General features: G+C 31.8%; 3 protein-coding genes and 1 non-coding gene across 4 annotated transcripts; all 4 read right to left on the reverse strand.

The window, feature by feature from the left end:
- Positions 1–5,910: 5,910 nt before the first annotated feature.
- Positions 5,911–8,524, reverse strand: LOC127744106 (2-alkenal reductase (NADP(+)-dependent)-like). The gene is made up of 5 exons (XM_052256378.1): positions 8,291–8,524; positions 7,583–7,939; positions 6,919–7,001; positions 6,599–6,725; positions 5,911–6,300 (listed from the first exon to the last, which is right to left on the reverse strand). Exons 1-5 carry the CDS (start codon positions 8,522–8,524, stop codon positions 6,043–6,045), a joined length of 1,059 nt encoding a protein of 352 aa, XP_052112338.1. The 3' UTR covers positions 5,911–6,042.
- A 1,789-nt stretch (positions 8,525–10,313) lies between these two features.
- TRNAN-GUU (transfer RNA asparagine (anticodon GUU)) lies at positions 10,314–10,387 on the reverse strand. Its single transcript has one exon. It is a non-coding gene; the product is annotated as a tRNA-Asn (tRNA).
- A 3,274-nt stretch (positions 10,388–13,661) lies between these two features.
- LOC107461952 (autophagy-related protein 8C-like) lies at positions 13,662–15,631 on the reverse strand. Its single transcript, XM_052256379.1, has 5 exons — positions 15,358–15,631; positions 14,978–15,033; positions 14,843–14,895; positions 14,039–14,187; positions 13,662–13,940 (listed from the first exon to the last, which is right to left on the reverse strand). Exons 1-5 carry the CDS (start codon positions 15,392–15,394, stop codon positions 13,843–13,845), a joined length of 393 nt encoding a protein of 130 aa, XP_052112339.1. The 5' UTR covers positions 15,395–15,631; the 3' UTR covers positions 13,662–13,842.
- A 4,398-nt stretch (positions 15,632–20,029) lies between these two features.
- Positions 20,030–21,205, reverse strand: LOC127744107 (uncharacterized mitochondrial protein AtMg00810-like). The gene has a single exon (XM_052256380.1). The coding sequence runs from the start codon at positions 21,203–21,205 to the stop codon at positions 20,030–20,032; it is 1,176 nt and encodes a 391-aa protein (XP_052112340.1).
- Positions 21,206–27,255: the final 6,050 nt, after the last annotated feature.

The raw sequence follows: 27,255 nt of genomic DNA on the forward strand, positions 1-27,255 counted from the left end.
AGAAGAAAAGATGCTTGACAAAATACAAGGATAGAAGAAAAAAATATTAAATCAAGCTGGAAATGAGGTATTGATAAAGACAGTCATACAGGCGATTCCGGTTTATGCTATGAATGTTATCAAATTTCCAAAATCTTTCTGCAAAAGAATCAAAGCAGCGATTGCCAGATTTTTGTGGTTGAATAATGGGAAGGAAAGAAGCATTCATTGGAAGAGTTGGGCAAAAATGACAAGGAGTAAAAAGAGTGGAGGCTTGGATTTTAAAGATCTAGAGTGTCAAAACTTAGCACACTTGGCTAAACAAGCTTGGAGGCTACTAAAAGAGAAAGATGCTATATGGGTGCGGATTTTGAAGGCCATTTATTATCCTAATTGTAGCCTATGGGAGGTAACAGAAGAAAGAAACGCATCATGGATATGAAAAAGTATGTTGGAAGGAAGAGACTTCCTCAAAAAGAAAGGCAACTGGAGTGTAGGAAATGGAGCGGAGATAGAAATTTGGGAGGATAACTGGGTGGCAGGAAAAGGAAAACCAGAAAGGTGTAGAGATTGTAGATTTAGAAAGGTGAGCGATTTGATAAGATATGGGGAGGGTTGGGATGCAAATAAAATTCATGATATATTTTCTGGTGACATAGCTGAATTAATACTCAAAACACCAATCAATTTGATCAACAAAAGCGATCATTTCATTTGGCCATATAGAAGTTATGGACATTACTCAATGAGAACGGGCTACCACTTCGCGAAAGAGGAGAAGGATGCCAGTGAGGAGAGAAATCTCAGCAAAGCCTCAACAAGTCAGAATTTGGGGGAAATTTAGGAAACACTGTGGAAGCTATCGATGCCACAAAAGGTAAAAATGTTTTATGGAAAGCAATGCAAGGAATTCTACAAGTGAATGCAAATTTATACCAAAGGAGGATAGCAAAAACACCCTCATGCAGCATATGCCAACAAGCGGATGAAACTATCGAACATGCTTTATTATTGTGTCCGTGGACTAGAGCGGTGTGGTTTGAATCTAGCCTACAAATTTTGCCTACGGTCTATAATGTGAGTTCTTTTGAGAGATGGATGATGGATACAATAGAAAAGATCAATAGGGAGACCGGGACAAATCAGTCAATAATTTTGTGCAATTTGGGATGTGTGCGCTGGTGCATATGGAAAGAAAGGAATCAACACATATTTCAGCAATCAAATCTCAAACCACAAAAAGTAATAGTCAATTCAGAATGCCTAGCAGCAGAATTCTATAATGCAACAAATGGCGGTTCTAATGATAACAGATTAGGAGTAGGCAGGAGCGATGAAAGGAAGAGAGTTACTTGGAGGTCTCTGCCCAAGGAGTGGTTGAAGGTGAGCTTTCCAAAAGGAAACAGGCACATCAGCTACAGTAGTGGTTGTCAGAGATTGGCAAGAAAAAATTGTCACTGGGTTAACAACAATATTCAAGACAGTGTCAGCATTAGTAGCAGAAGCTTAAGCATACAGAGAGACTCTCATTCTTATTAAAAATCTTCAGCTAATGAAATGCATAATTGAATCAGATTGCTTACCTCGAATACAAGAAATTAAGACAAAAGTACCAGTGGCAGAAGCATATGCAATTATCAGAGACATTCTCCAATTGCTGGATGAGGCTCCGGATGTGGGAGCTACCTGGACTCTAAGGCTGCGTTTGTTTTTAGAGACACGACAGAACATGACACTAAAACGGAGATAATAGGACGAAGACACTAAAAATTATCTTTTGTGTATTGTGTTTGGATACGATGGACAAGACACTAATGTAATGTCTAGTATTATATTTAGATACACATGGACAAGACTAAAATATTATATGAAATGACTAAAATAGTCCTATGATTCCAAATTTTCTACATCAATACAAATTAATTTAATAAAAAAATGAGAGTATGTAAGAGTACAGACGGAACTTGAAAAAAATATTTGAAGAGGCAAAAAATTTTAATAAAAAAATATATTAGTATTTATATTAAAATAAAATTTATAAATATAATTATTTTATTTTTAAATTTATTATTAATATGTAGGAATACATATGGTTAATATTAACAAAAAAAATAAATCTGAGTTTGATTAATAAAAAATTTTGTTTAGGTTAATAAGCCAAATTAATTTTAAATAAAAAATCAGTTTTAAAAAAGAATCCGTTTTTAAATGAAAAAAATTAGGTTTTGCACATAAAAATATATTTTTATTTAGAAAACCAATTTTTATTATCTAAAAACTGATTTTTCTTTTCAAAAAACTGATTTTTCTTTAAATTATATAAAATCAATTACAACTTATAAATTATTTTTTAGCATTTTAAAAAATCAATTTTACTTTTGATAATATTTATCTTTCAAAAGTTTCAAGATTAATTATTTTTGTTATTATTTTTATTACAAATCAAATAATATAATATAAGGTTAAAATGGTATTGAAGTAAAACGATAAAAAAGAAAAGAATTATCTACCCCCAATAAAAAATTCTACAGAAAGGATAGAGTACTTGGGAAAGAAAGAGATAGAGAAAGAACAGAAAGAAAAAAAAGTATCTCTGAACAATGTAATAGGAAAAATAAGAAGGGGTAATAGTGGAAAAAAAGGAAAACAAAATTTTTGAAATTGTTCGTGTCCACTCTTCCAAATCCCGTGTCTATCATTGTCCTTCGTGAAAGAGTAGACACAAAAGTATAAAAAACTGTCTCGGAGACAATATGTTCACTGTCCATGTCTCTGCTTCCAAACACTTTTTAAACAAGTGTTATCTATGTCTCCGTGTCATGTCCCCGAAAACAAACGCTACGGCAACAATTTAACTCACTAACTAGCAGCGAAGAATGGACTACAGAGACAGTGAACAGTTAATCTGCTGGTTCAAATTATGAAAATAATCAGAACAGAAGCAGGATTTGCATCAATTCAACAAAGTCATAATATACAGAATCATATCAAATTGGGTTCGATTCCAACCAGCCAACAATGACATCAAAGAGAAGAGGATTTACTGGTAAGAGAAAAAGTGGAAACAAGGGATAGAAATAAAACCAGAGTTGAGACATAGGGTCATCCATCAGCAGCGCCTAGGAGTATAATTGGAAACAGTGAGGAGCCAAAAAAGGAAGGGAGGAGGGGATATGGAGGTGGTCACTGAGAGCTTTAGCGCATGCCAGGAAGCACCACGGGAGGAGAGGATTGGGGGCCGTCACAACACTCGAGCAGGATCTTCTTCAATGCATCGGCAAATGCAGTCCAAGAAAAATACAACCTCATGAAAATGGGCGACAGGGCGGATTCAATTCGAGGAATCACAAGGGGCATCCATGGAGAATGAAAAGCAAGCGTCTCAAATTAGAAGAGGGTGGCAGTTGCGATTGGCGACATCAGAAGACTCATACAGGTTGTTTTATTGAACCCGGGTTTAGGCCATCGGCGAGAGTGGAGGAACTGGGTCTCAGCTCCATGCAACAATCTTCTTGAATCATGAGGAGAAGCTTCAGAAGCTTTGGTTTTTTCAGAGATAGTGAGCGTGGAGGAGAAGAATTGGGATCTAGGTAGCTTGGCGGGTTATTTTGGGGGTAAAGATGCGGGTCAGGTTCGGTTCTGGTTGTGTGCGCCGGGTAGTCCAAGTCTAAAAAAATATTACTGCTTTAGCATAATTTTTACTGTAGAAACAACACTCAAAACAGACATTGTCCTTTACCAAAAATATTTGTCCATCAAAGATTCTTCCAACACAAATATACTTTCAGACCATCTACATACAAGATTTGGCCTAATTTAAATAGTCAATTTTTTTAAAATTAAACACATTGTTTTGTTAATGATATTCTTAAACTAGTATTTTTACCCGTAATAACATTACAGGAATATAAATTTTTTAAAATTACGGTCTACTTTGTTCTGATAGTATAGATTATGCATAACACAAAAGATTTATAAAATCAAACTACTTTTACAAAAAAAGTCATAGGTTGAAAAAAGTCTCTAGCTAAGAAGACCAAAATATCTATCGATAAAAAATCAATTCAACAAAGTCATAATATACAAAATCATATCAATTTGGGTTAAATTTCAACCAGCCAACAAAGACATCAAAGAGAAAAGGATTTACCGGTAAGAGGGAAAGCGGAAATAGGGGATAGAGATGTAACCAGAGTTGAGACACGGGATCATCCATCAGCAGCGCATGGGAGTATAATTGAAAACGGTGAGGAGCCAAAAAAGGAAGGGAAGAAGGGCTATGGAGGTGGTCACCGAGAGCTTCAGCGCATACCGGGAAGCACTGCGGGAGGAGAGGATCGGGGCCATCACAAGAGTTGGATCTTTTTCAATGCATCGGCAAATGCAGTCCAAGAATAATACAACCTCATGCAAATGGGCGACAGATCGAATTCAATTCAAGGTATCACAAGGGGCATCCATGGAAAACAAAAAACAGGCGTCTCAAATCAAGGGAGGGCGGCAACTGCGATTGGCGACATCAGAAAACTTATACAGGTTGTTTCATTGAACTCGGGTTTAGGACATCTGCGAGAGTAGAGGAACTGGGTCTCAACTACATGCAACAATCTTCTTGAATTATGAGAAGTTTCGGAAGCTTTGGTTTTTTTTCAGAGACAATGAGTGTGGAGGAGAAGAATTGGGATCTAGGTGAGTTGGCGGATTATTTTGGGGTAAAGATGCGGGTCGAATTCGGTTCTGGTTGTGTGGGCCTGGTAGGCCAAGTCCAAAAGAAAAAACATTACTACTTTAACATAATTTTGGCTGTAAAAACAACACTCAAAGTAAACATTGTCCTTTACCAAAAATATATATCCATCAAAGATTTTTTTAATACAAATATACATATATAGATACTTTCAGATCATTTACATACAAGATTTGGCCTAATTTAAATAGTCAATTTTTTAAAATTAAACACATTATTTTACTAATGATATTCTTAAATGTAACATGAAAATAAATTTCCAAGATAAAACAATCATCTGCCCTAAATTTTGTTAAAAATGATTAGAAATATCCAACATGCACAGATGCACTAATAATGAGATTGAAGAAAAGGAAAATAGGAGTAAATGGTAAACACCCACACTATTTTTTTAATGTGAAGATAATAAATAAAAATTATTAGATAATTTAATTAAATTATTATTTAATAATTTTTAATTTTTATTTTTATATAAAAATATATTTATGTGAGTTAGTAGGGTTTTAAAATGTTAAAATTAAAAAAAGAAAGAAAAAAATTCTTTATTCAAATCTAAAAATAAAAACATTATAAATATATAAACTAACAAATAAAAATAAAAACCAAATAAAATTCCAAATTATTATGAGTTTTGTTAGATAGACAATGACTTTTATAAACAATATGAACAATTGACTCTAAAATTGACTTAATAAAATAAATAAATACCTCACCCCCAAATTACCTCCTAAACCTAACATTAGAATAACCATTCGCACACCTAATGAATTGAACATTCAGTCATTGTTAACTGTGTATGAGTAAATCGAATCAAAAGGAATAACCATCAAATTAAAAATAATCAACATAATCATCTGCATACCTATTGAATTGAACATCTAATATATCTATTATTCACATTATTTAATATTTTCATTGTCTCTCTATACTTTTTCATTACTTATAATGTATAGAATTTCGAATATTATGAAAAGAATAATCTTTTCTAGCCAAAGGCTTATTAAATTAAATTACTAATAATAATGTAGAGAAATATGAATAATTTTATGATAAGTAAATTATATGTGCCTAACATAAAAACTCCAGATTTTTTTTCTTGTCGCATCCATTGATAATTCTTCAAAATAGCTTATAGATAATTAAACTACTTGTTCCACAATATTGAATAAATTCGATTGGTGACCTTATTTTATTATCAAACATATTATTCTTCATACAGTTTAAAATAAACAACGGACTATGAAAGAGTGGAGCTAGGGTTCAATATATAATGCCCACATAATATCACGAACTCCATGTCATACACATATTTTTTGTCACTGTGCATTAAATTGGATAATGACTTTTCCAACATTAGAGCTTGTAAATAAGGAATTTAAGCTATCTAAAACGCTCTCAATACCAATGTTTATTTTATGCTTGGCCTTAACCTTGCCCTCTTTTATATATTTCTTCATCTCCTTAGCAAAATCATCAAAGCGATTAAAATGCGACCCAATCATAAAACCTTCCATTCTCACTTCCTTGCCTACCATATTCAGAAGATTCCTAACGCCATCTCTTTCAGTCCAAACCTGTAGAATACTAGTTAGTCACCAACAGAAAAAAATAATAAAATTAAGGGGCCAAATTATAAAATAGAGAACTTAATTGAAAGCCAAAATAATAAACTGAGGAGCCAAATTTTAAAATAAAAAACTTTAATTTTGTAGAAATTATAAATTTTTAGTCAATATGAAAATAATTAATTTTATTATTGTGATAATAAATAATTGATTGTTTGTGTAAAAATTCTTTTAATATATTAATAATTTATAAAAATTAAATTTTATAAGTATGAGATAAATTTTTTAATTAGTGATGTTAATTGACCTTATTATATTGAGATATCATTCCACAAAGTGGTATCCTTGCATGCTTGTTGACATGGTTAAGAACAGCTTCAAGCATCTTCCCACCAACATTATCCACATAAACATCAATACCATCAGGAAAATACCTGAAAAAATTTAAGTGAACTGTAATAAGATTTGCCTAATGTGTGTGTATATGTATTCTCACTCTTCTTGGTGCATATAAAGTAATCAAATAAAGAGCTTAGTTAATAGTTGCAAATTAAGATGAATGAATTGCGAAAAAAAGAAAATAATTGAAAGGGAATAAAATTAAATCCGAGTATTATTACTACGTACTTGCTTAAAGCAGCATCAAAATCTGCTTCCTTATTGTAGTTGAATCCATCATCATACCCAAATTCCTCTTTCATTAGCTTCACCTGGAAATCATTCATTAATTATTAATTGAAATTTAATGAAATTATAAAGTTGTCCATGTTAGAATATTTTGGTAAAATAAAAATGTGAAGAATGACATGCGGATACTTTTTAATTTAAATATGGAAACAAAAGTGGAGTTAGACTCGGATATGGGGAATACAGGTGCTTCACAGCTCTGTGGTGTCAGTGGAACAGAACTCGGACCATGCGAGTTCTCTATCAGTAAAAAAATTGAAAATAACAAACAATTTGGAGGGTCCGTTTTCTAGCTTCCGAAATTCATATTTGCCCAACCACAAGTCCGATTTGTATACTATGAGTTTTTTTAATTTTTAACACAAATCAGACCCTCCAATTTGTGTACCCTGAATTTTTTCAACATTTTGAACACAAATCGGAGGATCCGATTTGTGTACTCTCATAATTTTAAAAAACACCAAAAATTACCATATTAAAGTGTATTACTCATTTTACTTCCGTATCAAAATTCTTTAACTACATGTGGAGGCTAAGAATCCCGGTAAATTAACTAAATTAATAAATTATTTTGTAGATTACTGTAGCAATATAGAGTGGGTACTTTTTCATCGGATCCAGTGGTTCCAATGACCCTGCAACCCCTGAGCTTAGCCAATTGACCTGCAATCATTCCAACGCCACCTGAAGCCGCTGATATGAACACATTTGATCCTTCCTTTGCCTTCCCAAGTACCTCTATACTCACCCATGCTGCAAATCCAGGTACCCCTAGGCAGCTTAGATAATCCGGTAATGAAATTCCATCACTCGCAGCATCAATTTTTGTAAAGATGTTAGTGGAGGAAATCACAGAATACTCAGCAAAAGGAAGATCTCCAAACACTAAAACAATGTCCCCCTCCTTATATTTACTGTCCTTTGACACTTTTACCCTCCCAATTCCAACTCCTCTAATCACCTGCACTGTATAATTCAACGGTTAAAAATATAACTATTTATGTTATTTTTCTTTTATCAGTTTAAATTTTTTAGATAAATAATTTATGACATAATATTAAAATTTTATATTTAAAAGATTTAGAATTTAATTTTTAGTAAATTTTAAAAGTAAAACGATAAGTACAAGACAAATAAAAAATAAAATAAAATCTATGCAAAAGAGTGTATTAGATATATAATCATTTATGTTACCTTTTCTTGTAACCATTGTAACAATTAATACAATAATGTTGAATCCTCACATATCGATAGGAACTATATATTATAACAATAATAATAATAATAATAATAATAATAATAATAATAATACCTCGTTGAGCTGAAACTGAGGAAAGTAAAGGCCATCGAGGTTGTGAGGGCCAGTGAATGTGGTGCGTAAATAAGGGTCTATGGAGAGTAGCAGCGTTTCAATGGCAACATGGCCATCAGGTATTGAATGAGGTTCCAGTGAGAGACTCACCGTTCGGAGTTTCAGATGATTGAAATTTGGAACACCGTGAGGAGCATAACATGCCAAGTACCATTCTCTATTTTCTACAGCCATGCTTTGTGGCGCTTTGTGTGTGTGGGGGTTATTGCAGATATGGCCAATGCTTGGTTTTAAATATGAGTTAAGACTTGAAGAGTATTATTAGAGAAAAAGAGAAATGATATTCATTATGGTAAGGAAATATTCTCCGACCATAATTAATTGATATTTTCAAATTTCATGACCAGTATTAATAGCAAATCAAGAATTCAGTGCTTGTTAATATTTTATCACATTGAGAATATCCACTTTTTGACTATATTTACTTATGTACTATTTAAGAAAATTTTGGAGATTGACTATATCCCTCTCCTCTAGTTAGCTACTAACTGCTATGTCTTTTTTTTAGGACTAAATTATTAATATTAATAATACCTTTAAAAATTTAATCCCTGACATAAATACTTTAATAAATAAATTGAAAATGATAAAGTATTTTTACAAAATTTTAGAACGCTGTAAAATTTTGAAGAGACTAGGTTTAGGTTTGGTAAAGAGAGTAATACTACAGTGTGAAAAGAAAAGTTGATTGAAGAGTATTTATTTTATAATAAAAAAGAATATTAAAAAAATAAAAACATCAGGTGGATTTTTATTTTTCTAGATGTGTTTGGATAGAAGGAAAATAAGAAGAAAAGAATGTTATTAAAAAACAATCTTATCGTTGTATTATAAAATATATTAAAAAAAATAAAAGAGTAATATTAAAAAGAAAGAGAAAAAATAAGTTTTGTTTTCATTTTCTTTCCAATATTAGAAAAAAAAATTTAGTAAGTCCGACCAACTTTTTTTTATCCCTTTTTCATTTTCTCTAATTTTTTTTGTTTTTCTCTATTTTTTCTTCATACAAGCATAGCCTAAAGAAATTTTCCCGTGAAAAATATGTAAAAACTTTTAGAATGACATGAGCCTTTTTAAAATGAGTTTTGTTAAGATGTATATAAGGATACAAGTTGAGATTATTATTAATAAAAAATTTTAAATTTTTTATTTTAATAAATACACAACAATTGATTTGGAAACTAAGTTTTGCATTTTTTTTCTGTAACATTTTTTTTGTTAATAACTTTCTAAACTTTTTTTAAATTATCATGCATATACATTTTCTAAACTACCATTTATTTATTAAATCGTTTTAATAAATATATGTATAAAATATTTTTACCTTATCAGATTTTAGACCTATTTAAAATTTCAACCCAATTTTAATATTTTATTTGTTAATAACTATTTTAATAGGTTTAAGACCAAACCAATTAGATATTAATATATGTATTATATATTTTTGAAAAGAAATTAACAATATATTTATCTATAAGTATCATTACTTTACATGTTGAGAGAATAATTTCACCTAATCTATTAGTGTTGTTATATTTGAGAAGTGATAACTGATATAACATTTCTTTCATGCAAATTTTAAGAGGTGGAGTCATGTATCCTTCTTTCATTGCTTAAACCTTGCTTTTGTGTACATACAAATCCAGATTTATAAATCAAGTGAAAAATGAAGACAAGTGTACGGATAAAATAATGTCGCATAAAAAAAGATTACATAATTAACATGAAAATGATTGTTCCACCGTCTTCAGAAGTGAGTTTGAAACTATGCCTTAACTTGAACAATTACTTTTCCAACATTAGAGCTTGTGAATAATATCATATGTTAATTAAGGTGCTAATAATAAGAATAATAATGTATGTAACATACAGCAGTGAATAATGATTGACCTTTTTATATTGAGATATCATGCCACAAAGTGGTACATGGATATGTTTAGGGGAAATAAAAACACAAACAATTCGCTAGAAGGAGGGCTTGAACCTCCGACCTTGTGGTTAACAGCCACACGCTCTAACCAACTGAGCTATTCCAGCAGCTGTAAAATAAAGTCTAACTAAATAATTTAAACATAAATATATACATATATCTTTCTCCTAATTTGTTTAACTTTTATTGTTTGATAGTTTAAAATTCTGTTATGTTGTTATTTTATAGATATTAAATCCTTTTAACCTAAGGAATAAGGATTAATCCCCTTCTTTTTTGTCATAAATCCTTTCATCTTATTCTCTCAAGAATTAAAACCAAAGTATGATAGAGAAATATGAGCACCTATACTAAGATATAGTATAAGGATCAAAATAAAAATGTGGTGCAATTGAAAAAGAAAAAGGTGAAAGTGCTATTTAACTCTTCATTGTTCAATAGGTACATCGAGAATTGTATATACAATCTCAAACTATTTAATAATCTCTAAAATTTTAGAATTTTTTATAAGGGCAATGTATATTTTACCTTACCTTAAATTCTTAGGCAATAAAATGTTATGTTTTGCTTTTTTTTTTTGGATAATCAGTTAAACTCAAATGTGATCTATTAATTTAAGTTTTTCTGAATTTTGTTATATCATACTATCATAATTAAAAGTAATGAAACCTCCATTTACATAATAATGCCCCATTATTTTAATATTTTAACATTAGACTAGAAAAACTAGACGGCTGAATACAAGGAACCAGTATAAAAAAAAGATAAAATATATTTTTTGTTTCTAAAATTTATTTAAAAAAATTTTAAAATTTTTAAAAAATGGTAAAGTATATTTTTTGTCGCTAAAGGTTGCTAAGGGGAGTAGAGACCTTCATCAAAGACGAGGAACAAACAACGTGAATGAAATGAAGAAAGACGCTTTAAAGATGAGAAAGACGAGTGCGTTGAAACTTACGCAGCCACATCCACTAATCGTCGAAAAGACAGCCACAGTAAGACGTTGAAGTAGCGCCGTTCTGAACAAGGGTTCTGATGAGGTAGGCTACCATTTTCATTTTGAAAATGCAATGTTTGAATGATTAGGGTTTAGAATTTTTTGTTGCTCTTGATTGTTGTTTATGGTTTTATTGTAGTGAAAGATTGAGAGTTTCAGTTGACAATGTTCTATTTTTGTGAACCTGTCATGATTGCATGCTCTATTTTATTGAATAATTAGTTATTCTCTTCTAGAAATTTTTTTATGACGACAGGAATGGATGATTTTTAGTGTTAGGGTTCATCACAGGGATAGATTTTGTTGTGATAAGGGTAAAACTGAGTATGTTGATGGTGAGGTGACAATAGTTGACTGGTGTGATAGAGATAGATGGAGTGTTATGGAGACTTATGATGTGGTTGAAAATTTTGGGTTCATTGCTGAGAATATTGGGATACTGTAGTATAAAGATACTCAGATAGGATTAGAAGGGTTGAAGATATTGAGAGGTGATGAAGGAGCAATAGAAATAACAAATATAAATATAAATTACCAAAAAATGGCAAGGTTGATTTGTATATAGTGCATAAGGCTTTGGTCCTTGATGATTTCTGTTATGACGTTGATTATTTAGATGTTAATGGTGGGAGTAAGATTGTCGAGGAAGAGTGTGTGGAACCTAATAATGGGCCAAGTAATAAGGCCCAAAATATATGAGTGGAAGCCCAAGGTGGAGAGGTGGAGATGGAGATGGAGATGGAGGCCCAAATTCATAATGTCCATTTAAAAGTTGAGGGAGTCCAGAATATTGTTGATGTACAAGAGGAAGAGGAAGACAATGATGAGAAGAATAACAAAGAAGAGAATGACTGTTATGACCCGGATTATGAGACTAATTCTGACCTTCATTTTAGTAATAGTGGAGGTTATTATTGTGGAGATGATGGGCTATTTGATGTTGATATAACAATTAAAGAGATGCACTAATAAGGAAGTATAAGAAAAGTAGCCAATGAGCCTTAGCTCACATGGCATATCTCCTCCTCTCCACTCTAAAGGTCTAGGATTCAAACTCTAGAGATTGCAATTGAGGAAAAATGTGGTAAAAGTGTGAAGAGTACATGGGTGTGTTGTGTATCTAGAATTGGAGGTTGTCTAATCTATTTGGATACCTAGTGGAACAACTCAATCTAAATCCTTAACCCTAAATTCTAACACCCAACAAAAAGGACACAAAAAATTTTAGCCACCAAAACCAATTAGGATGCTTAGGAGCAACTCAATTTCAAGTGCACAAGGTCAATTCTCATCACAAAGAAGTCAAATTCAAAGTGCTCTCATTGGATCATAGTTGCACCCCAATTATTTAGTGTACGTTATTTAGGAATCATTTTGTTAATGCTTTATGTTATTTAGTGATCATTTTTATAATGACTTATGTTATTTTGATAAAGACTTGTGTAATGGATCATTTTATGCATTTTTTATTAGTGCACTGGTGAGATTGTGTCTTATTATATTTGTCTATATTATCTAAGATGATTGGTAACAATAGAGTGTCCGAAACTATTTTAGTTCTATCAGGGATATTTTTGAAATATAAAACAAAGTTCAGGGACAATTTCATTAAGAAGTTTTCGTGATGAGTACATTTTTGAAACTTATTACACATTTCCATACTACTACTACTTCTACTAATTACAAATAAAACATAAAAATCTCCATAAACCAACCCACATCATCAAAGATGCCAACCACCAACAATTTGTATTTACCATAAGCTAATTTAACTTCCAAAGAGAAAATCCTCATCTTTAATCTTGAAAAAATCCATAAAAACATATCAAAATAAAAGCATCAAAACTTACATTAAAATATACACAGTCCCAAAATCTTTGATCGAAATTCTCTGATGTCTTTGACCATCTCAGCATAAAAGATTCATCACAATTGCATATAAATGTTTGCCATCGCCTATTGCTTTTTTTAATGATGTAAAACTTTGAGAAACCATGAGTTAAAATTTCTTTCTCGTTTTCACAGAGAGGGAAGAAGTAGTAGAGTAGAAGTGAATTCTAAGATTTATATTGGAATTTTTATTATTTAATTTTTTGATAAAAATTTAAAAAAAATTAAAAAACCATTTTTTAAATGACTCAAATACCTAATTGCCACATCAGAAGAGATGCTATTTTGTCACATCACTAACATCTGTTAATGAACAATGTTAACGCTCAGTAGTAGAATTGATACAAATTGAAAACTTATAGGACAAAATTAAGACAAATTAAAATTTAAGAATATTTTTAAAAGTTTTAGCAAACTTCAAAAACAAAAAATATACGTTACCCAAAAAAAATATTATAGTACTTCAAATATTTGCAATTTAGGTAGAAAGCATAACTGCATAAAAGCCAGTTAAATCTAGTCATAGCATTCATAAAGAGTGTCGTGGAACAGATCATAAACTTTACGAGAAATTGTTAAAATGACAGAATTTACAACTAAGGCAACTAGTGAACTACTTTTTTTTTTTTTTTAATGGCAGTTCTATTCACAAGGATGATGGTGGTAGTGAATATTTCATATCAGCACCCCAAATGTGTTCTCCCCGCTGTACGTCATATACAGGAATCCATCTTCATCCTTATTTTCCTCGTATATTGCAGACATCATAGCCGCTGCAAGAACACAGAGACCAAAACTCAATTCACAAGATTGACTTCGGGGTTAACCATTACAAAGGATTAATAATAGAATGATTATCCATTTAAATTACCTGTTGGAGGTAAAACGTTCTTGACAAAAATGAAGATGGCCTTCTCAGGACTGAGTTTGATTCTCTTTCGTACCACATACACGAACTGACATTCTAAGAAGATTAGTGCAATTGACAAAGAGCAAAAGAATATCAAGAATTCAATGCATCTGAACTTCAAAGGCTGTCATAGGCAAATGAAAGCAGCGAGCTTAGATATGCCCATAACTGCCAAAGATCCAAGTTCTGCAACCACTTTTGCTAACTAATTTTCTACAAATTCAAGGAGTATTTATCAAAACACTTCATTTTCTTTTTAATTGTGGAAGGAGGTGCATCGAGGCAAAAGAGGGTCATCCAACCTCCTAGGATTTATAATGAAGGCTGAGACACTAAGTCAAAAGCCTGTTGAAGAAGATGAAATAATAAGCACATGCAAATGATCAGAATGAAGAATACACAGAGATAACTCCAATTTATACTACACATACAATTTCAACAATCTCTTATCATCAGTTTTACAAGAGAAGCATCAATCAAAATCTTGCAATGTTGATATCTATCAGTAGGATTTCACAACAATGAAACCATAGAATGCACATAATGATGTCAATTATGCTTAGCGCGCTGATGATCCCTGTTTTCATCAACTCATTACATTATTGAGTTTTCTATATTCATTGCTATTAGTAAGCAAAGAACTTAACGCAGCTTCCAGAGTGATCAACTTCAAGTAAGAGCAAGTCTCAATATTTTAACTTCAACGCACAATATTTCAGAAAATCTTAATGTAGAAAGTAGTGAGAAGAAATTCAAGAAACTAACTTTTTCTTGTCAATCTCAGGAACATCACTCTTCTCAGCTCTTTCAACAATCACCTACACCCAAAAGGTTAACCAAATTAATCATCATGAAGTGGGATTATCATGACACATACAAACAACAGAAACCAAATCTTACTGGAATTCTATCAGGATACTTTTCCCTAATGCGTGATGCTTCAGCCTGTCTCCTTTCTGACACACAATGTTAGCAAAATCAGAGGACATTAGTGGGCTGATATATTCTGTATAGTAATCATAACCAACATAGCAGACATCACGAGAAAAGCCAACTTAATGCATTAAAAGAAAACAATTTTTTTAACGAATTTCCAAAATTTACCGAGTAAAGCTCAGATGATGATCATGATGACCTAATTTTCTCGAAATTTTGGAGCAAAAAAGAAAGATGCTACATGTTTCCCCGAATTACAAAATATTCAATCCAAATGAAACCCATGATGAGGAAAATTAAAGAAGCAATAAAGGCAGAATATGCGAGAGGGATATTAAACGAACCAATAGGGTGTTCCATCTTGAATGAACTCTTAGCCATGGCAATAATTCTGCAGCGCAAAACGGGAGTTAGGGTTTTCTATGATTTGGATTCGAAAGAAGGGGAAAGTGGAGGAATTTAAAACTGAAAAAGAGGAAATTAGGGATTGTTTACCGGGAGGAGAGAGAATTGAAGAAAAATATCCAAAATAAAAGCAATCAAAAACCCTTCTTTTGTTCCGAATTTGAGAATTCGAGTTTTGAGAAATACGAATGTGCTACTTTAATTTAACGACACCGTTTGTTGGATACCGAAACCAAGGATTACCTATTTAAACAAATAGGCCCAACAAAAACCAAATAAAATAAGAGTTGTTACATATCCAATTATTTTTTCACTTAAATTTATTTAAGTATACCACTAAAAAAAGTCGTCAAAAATTACTGCTATTAAAAGAGCGTGATTACATAAGCTAACTTTTTTTCTTCTTCTTCTCATACTCGTTTACGCATAGAGCTTCTTTTTTATCTTCTTTTTTGTTTTCCTCTTCTTCCTTATTCTTTTTCGCGTTCTTTTTTCTTCATGTATTTTTTCTTTATCGTCATTCTTTTGTTGTTGTTGCTACTGTATTTTCTTTTCTTTTCTTCTTTTTCTCCCTGGTGAAGAAGCAGTAGAAAGAGTTTTGAATTGTGCAGAACAGAAATGAAGCGAAATTCAAAAATGAATTGAAATTATATTTAGAATAAACCAAAAATTAAATTTAGAATGTAAACTCCTTTTAAAACAAGCGCAGACTAAATGCACCTTATTTAAATCCAAAATAAATCAAAATGTACCTTATTTAAATCCAGAATAAATCAAAATTACTTAATGATTGTGACACACAAACTTAATTCGAAAATAAACACAAACAAAATTGAATCATGAACAAAAACACATCCGAATCCATCAAGTGATTTTGCAGCATTATGTGTTTCTTCTTCTTTATTTGATTAGATGAACAAGACAAGAAAAGAAGAACATAATAGAGAAATTTTAAGGAATTTTTTCTTCTTATTTCTTTCTTTCTTGTTTAATTTTAGGGTAGTGCTAGGGAGCCAATGACTTAAGTGTACAATGTGTACAATAGGCTAAACCTTTGGTCCATGAATAAAATGAACATCACCTACATTATCTAGAATAATCATCCGAATACCAGGGATAATAAACATCTCATCCTAAAAACTTAAGTTAATTTTGGAGTTCACCAAGAATCGAACCTTTGACCTTCCGGATCTAAAACTCTAATACCATGTCATGAACCCACTCATCCCAAAAGCGTAACCTGACAGGACAATGTAACACTAATGATCATATCTCTAATACTTCCTAAACTTCCATTGTACACATTGTACGCTTAGACCATTGGCTCCCTATTTTCTTCTCTTTTTCTTGGTTTTATTCCTCTCAAAATAGTGAAACAAGAAGAATCATAACAAAATAATTCACCAAAAATAAACTAAAATTATATTCACAAATGAATTGAAATTATATTTAGAACGAACTGAAATTACTTAATGATTTCAGTTCATTCTAAATATAATTTTAGTTCATTTATAAATATAATTTCGGTTTATTTCTGTTTTGCACAATTCAAAACTCTTCCTCCTCACATTCTAATACTTCTTCACCAAGGAGAGCAGGAGAAAAAGAAAAAAAATATAGCAGCAACAACAACAAAAGAATGACGATAAGGAGAAAATACATGAAGAAGAAATACCGCGAAAAAGGAAGGAGAATGAGGAGGAGGAGAAACGCAAAGAAGAATGCGAAAAAGAAGAAGCTCCGCAGGTACATGAATTTGAAACAAGAAAAAGGAGAAGGAGTGCATGCCTCTAAATTACTTGGATAAACTTTAATATTAAAATTGTTTGGATGTGGAGAATAGTTCATAAAATAAACCTTTATTTCAAATAATAATAATAATAATAATAAATTATTTTTAAAGTATATAAAGTTTTACTTAATTTTAACTGAATTTTTATAGTTTAAAAAATCTATATAGTTTAAAAAATCTATAGTCGAACTTGACTCTTCTCATACCAAAATCAAGCTACTCACCATTGCACTAATCTATTTTCTTAGTATCATTCATGCTTTTTATAGTATATATTGCATGTTATATAATATCCTAACTAATACATATATATATACACAAAAATACTTAATTCAATATTTTTTATATTCACATTTTTTAAACTAATTATTTTTTAATTGAAGTACAAATTAATTAAATTTAAAATAAAAAATAATAATTAATATAAAAATAAAATAAAAATTACTTATTCGTAAAAAAATAAATTTATATATAATTATTTAATTATATAAAAATATTCAGACTTTAAAATTACTCTTCGGATATAGTTCATAGATTGTTATTCTTATTGTGTCCAATAAAATACTATTATAGTAATACGAACTAATTTTATGTCTATCTTTCTATTAGTTATTTATAGAATTTGAGACTTAATTGTTCTTAAAATGTTAGTAAAAATATGTATTTCAAATTTTAATTTTATGTTTTTGACTATTTTATATTTTTAATTTACATGAGACCAATTTTACCGGTTAGACCAATAATTCATCAGTTAAACTAATAAATCAGTAAACCAGTAATTTAATCGGTTTGATCAAAACTTCGGTTCTGACCACTATAGTTTTAGCCACCATTATTTTGGACTGAGGTTTTTATTTTATTTTAATATTTTTGGCAGCAGGACTGAGATTTTCAATTAGAATTTAGAAACCCATATAGTTCAAAGAAAGAAATCCAAAAATCACATTCAATTATTTTGGCGAACTAAAAAAAGCCCAACATAAATAACAAATTCCTTGCCAAGACATATATTCATTTTGTCCAAAAAAAAATATTCATTGAACCTGCCCATCACAAATATTAAGGCCCATCCTGACCAAAAAAAGGCCCATAAAATTCAGACAAAACAAACAATGACATCACAAGTTTCTACAGCACATATTTTATTCAACAAATTTTTTAAATTGTTTATGTTTATATTTTTAATAGAATGATGCTTTCATAAAAGAGAATATAAATTTTTTTATTATAATTCAATCATTTTTTAGTATCAATGATATTTAACTAAATCTCAAAAGGCTATAATTAATTTTGATATATTCCTAAAGTAAACCTCTTTTTACGTAAATATTTAATTATATATTAGTATATTACAAGATTAGTAGCACAAATAATTTTTAAATAATGTTTTACAAGTAGAAACTAGAAACATATTACGACATTACACTTTTATATTAAAAAAATATTAAAATGAATAGGACAAATTATTGAGACTTCTTTTAATGTTGATATTGCGTTTACTTGTAACAGTCAACTCTAAATACAGTAATTCAGTTAATTTTAGGTACAAAATGAACTAATAAAAAATATAGTAATGCAGTAAGAATATAATAAATTGGAAATAAGTACCAAATCAAGTTATAATACATATATTTTGTAACAAATTCATATTTGTAATAGTTCAAAAATAAAACAAAGCAAAAAAGGTGAAACCTTGTACAGTTTGGAGGCAGAGCGACAAACAAAGGATGAATGAGGATGTGATTAGATTGTAAAAATAGAAATTTGTCATTATAAAACTATACAAATAAGTAACCTTTCAAATCATAACTAGCAAGTTCAATCTATCCTATAACCATATTAGTTTCAATCTGCAGAGTATGTGGGTAAATGCTATCTCATAACAGAAGAGATATATTCTTATATTTTTTAAAATTTATTTTTGTTTGTTTGGCCTTTGAAACACAAGTTGTATTATAGTTGGATAAAAATATATTAATGGCTAGATTAGTTATCCATGTCACATTTATGTTAAACAATGAAATATTTGTTGAGGATATTAAATTTTCATGAATCTGAATTTGATTGAAAAAATGCCGTGAATAAAAATGTAAAATTATCAAAATTAAATAAGATAAAATATATTATATGATAGAAAATGTATGGCTTGATTTTTTTTTTCTTTTGAGTCAATGAATCTCATCAAGTTTCTTTTAAAAAAAAAATATGTTAGAGCAGTTAACTAGCTGAGAGACAAGAACAAGAATTGATTAAGCAAAGAAAAAATAATAAAATAGAAAAAAGTCAAATTGGTGACAAACACTAAAATGTAATATTGCTATTATTAATCTCATCATGGCTTATTTAAACGATTTTATGCCTTATTCAAGGGTAATCCAAAGACGAAATTGGAAGACAAATTTAAAGAGGAACTTCTATGACTATAATAATGTTTGTAGAAGCTGTTAGAAAGAGGAGAGGGAGTAATAGGAAAAATGTTTATGAGTATTTAAGTTGTATAGAATGATATAATATAAAAGAAGATTTATAGGTGTTAAGAGAATCGAAATAATAAAGACATAATATCTTATAATAAATATTTAAATATATTAAATAATGCTAATTAATCTAATTGATTCTAATTATACTCTAATATGAACAATTCAGGAGAAGAAGTGTATTTTGGTCTTATATAGAAGAAAATAAATATTTACATGAGTACTTATTTATATATATATTAGTGTTCTCATACAGTAGGTAAGCTTAGTTTTATTCCTCTGCTTTGCTAGACCATTCTATTACAATACATATCACTACTACTAAAGGTTGCTTCCCTTAGGTTAGGTAACACCTTCCCTCAAGTTAGGACAGCAAATGTCTTGGAGTCCTAACTTGCCAACAAGTGTAGAAAAGGTTCCTGGGGCTAAAGGTTTTGTCAACAAATCTGCAATCTGTTCATGTGTTGATATAGGCATCAAGTGGATTAATTTCTCTAGTATTTTGTCTCTAACCACATGACAATCTACCTCTATATGTTTGGTCCTCTCATGGAACACGGGGTTGGTTGCTATGTGAATGGCAGCTTGGCTATCGCAGTACAAATTGATAGGCTCAGTGTAGTCCAATCCTATGTCGCTGAATATCTTTTTAATCCATATTGTTTCACAGGTTGCTGATGCGAGAGCTCTATACTCTGCTTCCGCTGATGATGATGCCACTGTTGTTTGTTTCTTGCTTTTCCAAGAGACAATTGAGTTTCCAATGTAAAAGCAATATGCAGTTATAGACCTTCTCGAGTCCGAGCAAGCAGCCCAATCCGAATCGCTAAAGCCTGTAACACGCAAATCAGACTGAGAAGGAAAGAAAAGGCCCTTTGCTGGTGCAGATTTAATGTACCTTAAGATACGATGAGCAGCCCTAAGATGAAAATCAGTAGGTTTGTCCAGAAATTGACTCAATTTTCCGACTGCAAAGCTAATGTCAGGTCTGGTGTTTGTCAAGTACAGCAGTTTACCAATCAGTTTTCTGTATTCAGCATTATCAGGTAAGGAACTCCCCACATCTTTTGTCAACTTGCCATTGTAATCCATAGGAGTTGAGATAGGTTTGCAGTCCTCAAAACCAGCTTTTCTTAGCAAGTCCAAAGCATACTTCCTTTGGTATAATGCAACTCCCTGTTTGCTTCGAGCAACTTCCATTCCCAAAAAAAATTTCAGGTCACCAATGTCTTTAATTTTGAAACAAGCATTTAGTAGTGCTTTAATGGAGTCAATCTCAACTAGATCATTTCCAGCTAGAACCACATCATCTACATAGATTAAGAGAGCTGTGAAACCACTGGCTTGTGATTTTGTAAAGAGACTATGATCTGACTTGGACTGATGGTAGCCGTTCTCGAGCAAGACTGATTTCAACTTGTTATTCCATTGTCGGCTCGCTTGTTTGAGGCCATACAGTGACTTCTTCAGTTTGCAGACCGTGTTAGGGGGAGCCTCTAATCCTTGGGGCACTTTCATATAGACTTCTTCCTCCAATTCGCCATGTAAAAAGGCTGTGTTCACATCAATTTGCTTCAAGAACTAGTCTTTGGCAGCAGCAATGGCTAACACAATCCTTAAGGTACTGAGCTTGAGAACAGGGCTGAATGTGTTCAAGTAATCCACCCCAGGGACTTGGGTGAAACCTTTAGCAACCAATCTTGCCTTGTGTCTCTCTATGCTGCCATCCGGGTTATGTTTGAGTTTGAAAACCCATTTGTACCCGATGGCCTTTTTGCCAGGTGGAAGGGAAGTAATTTGCCATGTCTGGAGATGCTCAAAGGCATCAAGTTCTGCTTTAATAGCACTTCGCCAACTCTCATGAGTTATTGCTTCATCATATCATCTAGGTTCTTTGTCTGTGGAGATGGCTAGGGAAAACTTCTTGTGTGATGCAGAAAGTGCACTATAAGAAATATACTGTGAGATTGAATATGCACTGGATGGTGATGTTGAAAGATTCATACACTGAAAGTCTCTAAGGTGACTTGGTCTTCTTCTTTCTCTAATGGACCGTCTTAGTGCAATGGGTTGATGGGATTGTGCATTATTGTTTAGAGTGTCTTGGGATATATGTGGTCTAGATGAGGGTGCTGAGTGTACTTCAGATGCATGAAATATTAGAATCTAATGTGGCAGTATCATGATATGTTTGTGATGTAGGACTAATATTATATGCAGTGTGTGACTCAGGTGTAAATGATGCAGTTTGTTGATGATGCAAATGCTAAGGGATCGACTTGTGCCAAAGGTCTCATAGAGGGTGTTTGTTGTTGTTCTTCTGAAGTAAGAAAAGGTAAAAAATTTTCATAAAACTTAACATCTCTTGATAGAAATATCTCCTTTGATTTTATATCAAGTAGAATAAATCCTTTAGTACCTTCCCTGAAACCAAGAAAGATACATTTTCTTGCCCGTGGATCTAATTTCTTCCTTCCTGCAGTAATTGTATTTGCATATGCTAAACAGCCAAAAATTTTTAGATCAGAGATAGATGGCAAAGAATTGTATAAAAGTTGATAAGGGGACATATCATGTAAGAGAGGTGAGGGGATCCTATTTATCAGGACAACTGCATGAGAGGCAGCATAATTCCAATAACACTTGGGCAAATTTGATTGAAATATCAAGGCCCTTGTTACTGCTAGGATATGTTGGTGTTTCCTCTCAACAATTCCATTTTGTTGAGGGGTCTCCACACATGTTCTCTGATGTAGGATCCCAGTGCATGCATAAAATTCATTCATGTTAAATTCAGCACCATTGTCACTTCTTGTAGTCTTAATTGATTGTCCAACATTGTGTTTTTACAAAATTGACAAAAGATTGCAAGAGATATGAAGTTTTAGATTTTACTTTCATAAACCGAATCCAAGTGTATCTAGATTTATCATCTACAATGGTTAAAAAATACCTATGACCACTTGTGGATGGAACTGACAGAGGACCCCATATGTCTACATGAATCATTTCTAAATATGAATCTGAGACTTTATTGCTAGTAGCAAACGGCAACTTTCGTTGCTTAGCCAAATGACATGCATTACATGGGGAGTTTGAGTTATTGTATGAAATGAAATGATAATTTTTCTGCATGAGCCTAAGACTATGTAAAAGTAAATGTCCTAATCTGTAGTGCCACATATCTTCATCTTGAATGCTTTGAAAAGACATAATGCATGAATGTGTGTTGTGCAAGGAGTTAACGTTTAGTGTATAAAGTCCTTCAACAACTTCAGCTGTGCTAATCATCTTCTTGGAGCTGCAGTCCTGTATCTCACATGATTTTTCAGAAAAATTCATGATGCAGTGTAAAGAGGCTGTGAGTTTGGACACTGAGATTAGCTTGAAGTTAAAAGTGGGTATATACAATGCATTGACAAGATGCAATTTTTCAGAAAATATGATAGTTCCAATTATGTTGCTTGTGGTGTATGAACCATCTGGCAATTTTACCATAATTGGATCTATGATTTGATAATTTTGAAAGTCTTCAAGGGAGTATGATACATGGTCCGTGGCACCTGTATCAATCACCCATGACGTGCACTTATTTTTCGAAATAGCTAAGGTCTTAATACTGGTTTTGAAATGCAAAATGTGTACCAGATTACCTTGATGAGGGTGTGATCTCTGCTGTGTCACAATCTGATTTGTGCTATGAATATTCTTTACCTCATGTTTGTTTAAAAGTGCTAATAAGGCTTCTCTTTGACTTGCAGTCAATCCAGAGCTAACATTTTCAACCTCTTCTAACTGTGTCCTGAGCTCTTCATTTGCTTCCTCAGGATCTGCTGTGGCCATGATGTTTACAGCAGTTTCTCCACCATATTTTTGCCACAAATGTGGTGGAAGGCCGTGCTTCTTGTAGCACGTATCAACCATGTGTCCTAGTTTGCCGCAGTGTGTGCATTGTGGCTTGCCTCTTCCTCGCCCTCCAGCTTGGTGTCTACCTCCCCTACCTCTCCCTCTCCCTCTGCCTTGACTAGGGTCCAATGTGTTCGAAGGAGCTGTAGAGTATGCAAGCAGTTTGGTGTCTGAGATAGGCTCCAAGCTGTGAGTTTGTCTTTCTTGCTGCGTGAGCATCGAAAACACTGTGTTGATGTTGGGAAGTGGCTCCATCAGCATAATTTGCGATCTTACTCCTGCATATTGTTCGTTTAATCCTCTAAGAAATTTTGTTACCTGGTCTTCAACCCTGTACCTTCTGACTGTGCCCAAGCCACATGAACATTTAACTTCGCAAGCACATGAGGGTATCGATCGAAAGTCATCAATTTCCTCCCAAATCGATCTCAACTTTGTAAAATAGCTTGTAACATCCATGTCCCCCTGCCTAAGCGTATACAGTTCCTCATACAATTCAGCTACTCTAAACTTGTCTCCTTGATAATACCTATGCTTTAAATCTGCCCACAGGTCACTGGCTATATGGTTTCAAATGACTGATTGAGAAATGCTTGCACTAAGCGAAAGATTGATCCATGCAATCACATAGGTGTTGCATCTCTTCCAGGCCTCAAACAGATTATCACTACTATCAGGTTTTGGCAGACTACCATCTATGAATTTCAGTTTATTCTTAGATTCCAGTGCTAAAAGCATAGCTCGACTCCAAGGTCCATAGTTCTTTCCATCTAAAATGACATTAGTAAGGGGAATACCAGGACTTTCAGAAGGATGGAGATAATAGGGGCTCGTGTGGTCTCCAGTCGTGTTGATTGTGCTTCGTGTCAATTGCGCTTGGATTGATGCAATTTGACTCAAGACTTCCGTAATCGTGCGCAAATCTAGGTTGGATGATGGTGAATTTGAGATTCCACCATGCGGTTCCGCCATTGATGATTCAAATCTTGTTGTTATGCAAGATTCAAACACTATGCTTTTTGTGAGTAATCAAAGACACAGAGATCAGGATTTCTTCCCCTAATTCTTGTCTATTCGTGCGCCACTCTCTGAGTCCACGCTCACCGCCCCATGTTGAAGGTGCGGTTGAAGTAGGAAGAGAAGGTGCACTTTAAGAAGTGTGCAAGAAAGGTGAAAGAAGAGTGAGAACCTGATTCAACATAATGGCAAAACTCAAGGCCATTGGCTGCTATACATATATATATTAGTGTTCTCATACAGTAGGTAAGCTTAGTTTTATTCCTCTGCTTTGCTGGACCATTCTATTACAATACATATCACTACTACTAAAGGTTGCTTCCCTTAGGTTAGGTAACAGTAAACAAGGGAGAGCAGCTGGAGGAGAAGGCTATAATAGTGCTTAATTGTTCTAAGTTTATCATAAAGCATATTTACTTGATTAGTGTATGGTAGAATTATTTTCACCAATTTTTGAGACAATATGAAAACATAGATCATTAACCTTATCATTAACTAGGATAGACTAAGAAGCATGCAAATAAAGTCGCATAAGTAACCTCTGGTCTCAAATCACCAACAAATATATTGTAGTGCCCTGATGATTTTAAAATAAAACGAAAACTAATTAACAACTAAAAATAAAAAAGAAAAAGAACACCCCCAAAAAGGAACAAAATAAAATCATCATAAATCAAATATCAAGATTCAGGAGGTTCAAAAATTCAAATAAAATTAAATAAGAATGTTTCTGAATTTGAATTTAGAAAAAATAGAGATAAAATTTGAACAACATTAATCGATCAACAAACAAACAAATTAAATTGGGACAAAAAATAGCGGAAAAGAACGAACCAAAAAGAGAGAAGCAGAAGCGATCAAGCAGCGCACAATAGGACAAGGGAGAAGGATGCCGACGACGACACCAGGACAGATGAATGGGAAGGATGCCAATGACGATACGGATATGCACGGCGGAGTGAGAAAACTTTGACAAGCCCTTTTGCTTTTCTTTCACGCGCGGAAGCTACAAGGTCGAGGGATCAAATCAATGACGGGGAAGAGTCACGGCGGCAATATATCTCAAAGCTGGTGATCAATGCTTTTGCTCCCCTAGGATTTGCACGAAACGAATGACGCCAAACTCTTTTGCCAAAAATTTTAATAAACTGACCAAAATTAAATGTTATTTGTGGTGGTTTGGCCACCAAATTTCTGCTATTCTTATCCATTGTCAACAAAACATGAAAATACTATTAAAATCGTTACTATTCCGTCAATTTGTGACGATTTAAAAAATTGCTGACAATTTTTCATCATAATTTACCATTTATCTTGTAGTGGTATATATATAATTTTTTAAAATTTAGATCACTTTATACTCCTTTTTTATTTTTAGATAATTGTTCTTGTATATTATACATATATAGATGATAAATGTAATTTTTGTTTTGGAAACAGATGATAAATGTAGTTTAGGAATGAGTATAGAGAATTAATTTTTGAATTAGTTAATATTAGTGGTTTTTATTTTAAATTATTTCTTAACTTTTGTTTTTTTTAAAGAATTTAGGGTTTAAGACTAGAATTTAGAGTTAAAAATTTTAAATTAAAAAATAAATTAAAAATTAAATGATATTACCTGAAAAGATTAATACTTAATTAGTTAAACTCTTTAAGAATGCGATGTGTAATATCACTTTATTGCCTTATTATATATTTGCACAATAGTAATTTGATTTAAATATTTTTTCTTCTTCTTTCAAAATAGTCTTCTGTGTCTACATATATAAGATGTTTTCTTGTACTATTCCTAAACTTTGAATTTGAAACTATTTATTTTTCATATATTTTTATTACGCACACATATATATGATGAAAATTCAAAAATAATTAATTTTATGTGAAGTTGATAGTTAAAAGTCGTTAAATATTAATTTTTAACTATTAATTTTACATAAAATTAAATATAATTTTTTGGTATTTGCTACGGTACGATGATAAATTTATACGTACCGATATATTTAAAATATGGACAAATAATAACAAGTCACGTGAAATTTATTTTTTACATCAGTATTTAATTTTTTTTAAATATATATTATACCACCACTTTTATTAATACACCCCTTTAATTAAATAAAAAAATATATTTTTTATTTAATTTTATAAAAGTCTTAAACATTCTTCCTTTATTTGATTAGACAAAAATATCCTTTTAAATTAATAAAATTTTAGAATTCAATTAATCTTAATTTTATAATTTCAAATAATTTGAATAACAAAACAAAAACATATCAAAAAAATAAAAAATCAAAATCTATCAGTTGGATTAATGGATCATTCAATTGGAAATGATAACAAAATGCATAGGCTGTTATCAACAGATCGATTAAACATATGCAAATTATTCCATGAACGGAACAGGGGGGTACACGTCACACCATGATTTTGAATCAGAAGAGAGATCTCAAGAAATGGCAAAAAAAAATGGGATTATCAACAGACCCTTAGAACAACTCCAACGGTTCAAAAATTATGAACCTCATTTACTGTGTGTCAGTAAAAAGGGAGGCTCTACCATTAGAGCAAATAAATAATGAGGCCCTTCACAAATTTTGAAGCAGGTGAATCCCTGCTCAGAGGGACTCGGACTCTCTCAAAGA

The sequence above is a fragment of the Arachis duranensis genome, unplaced genomic scaffold (genome assembly GCF_000817695.3).
Source record: "Arachis duranensis cultivar V14167 unplaced genomic scaffold, aradu.V14167.gnm2.J7QH unplaced_Scaffold_232525, whole genome shotgun sequence".
Lineage (NCBI taxonomy): Eukaryota > Viridiplantae > Streptophyta > Magnoliopsida > Fabales > Fabaceae > Arachis > Arachis duranensis.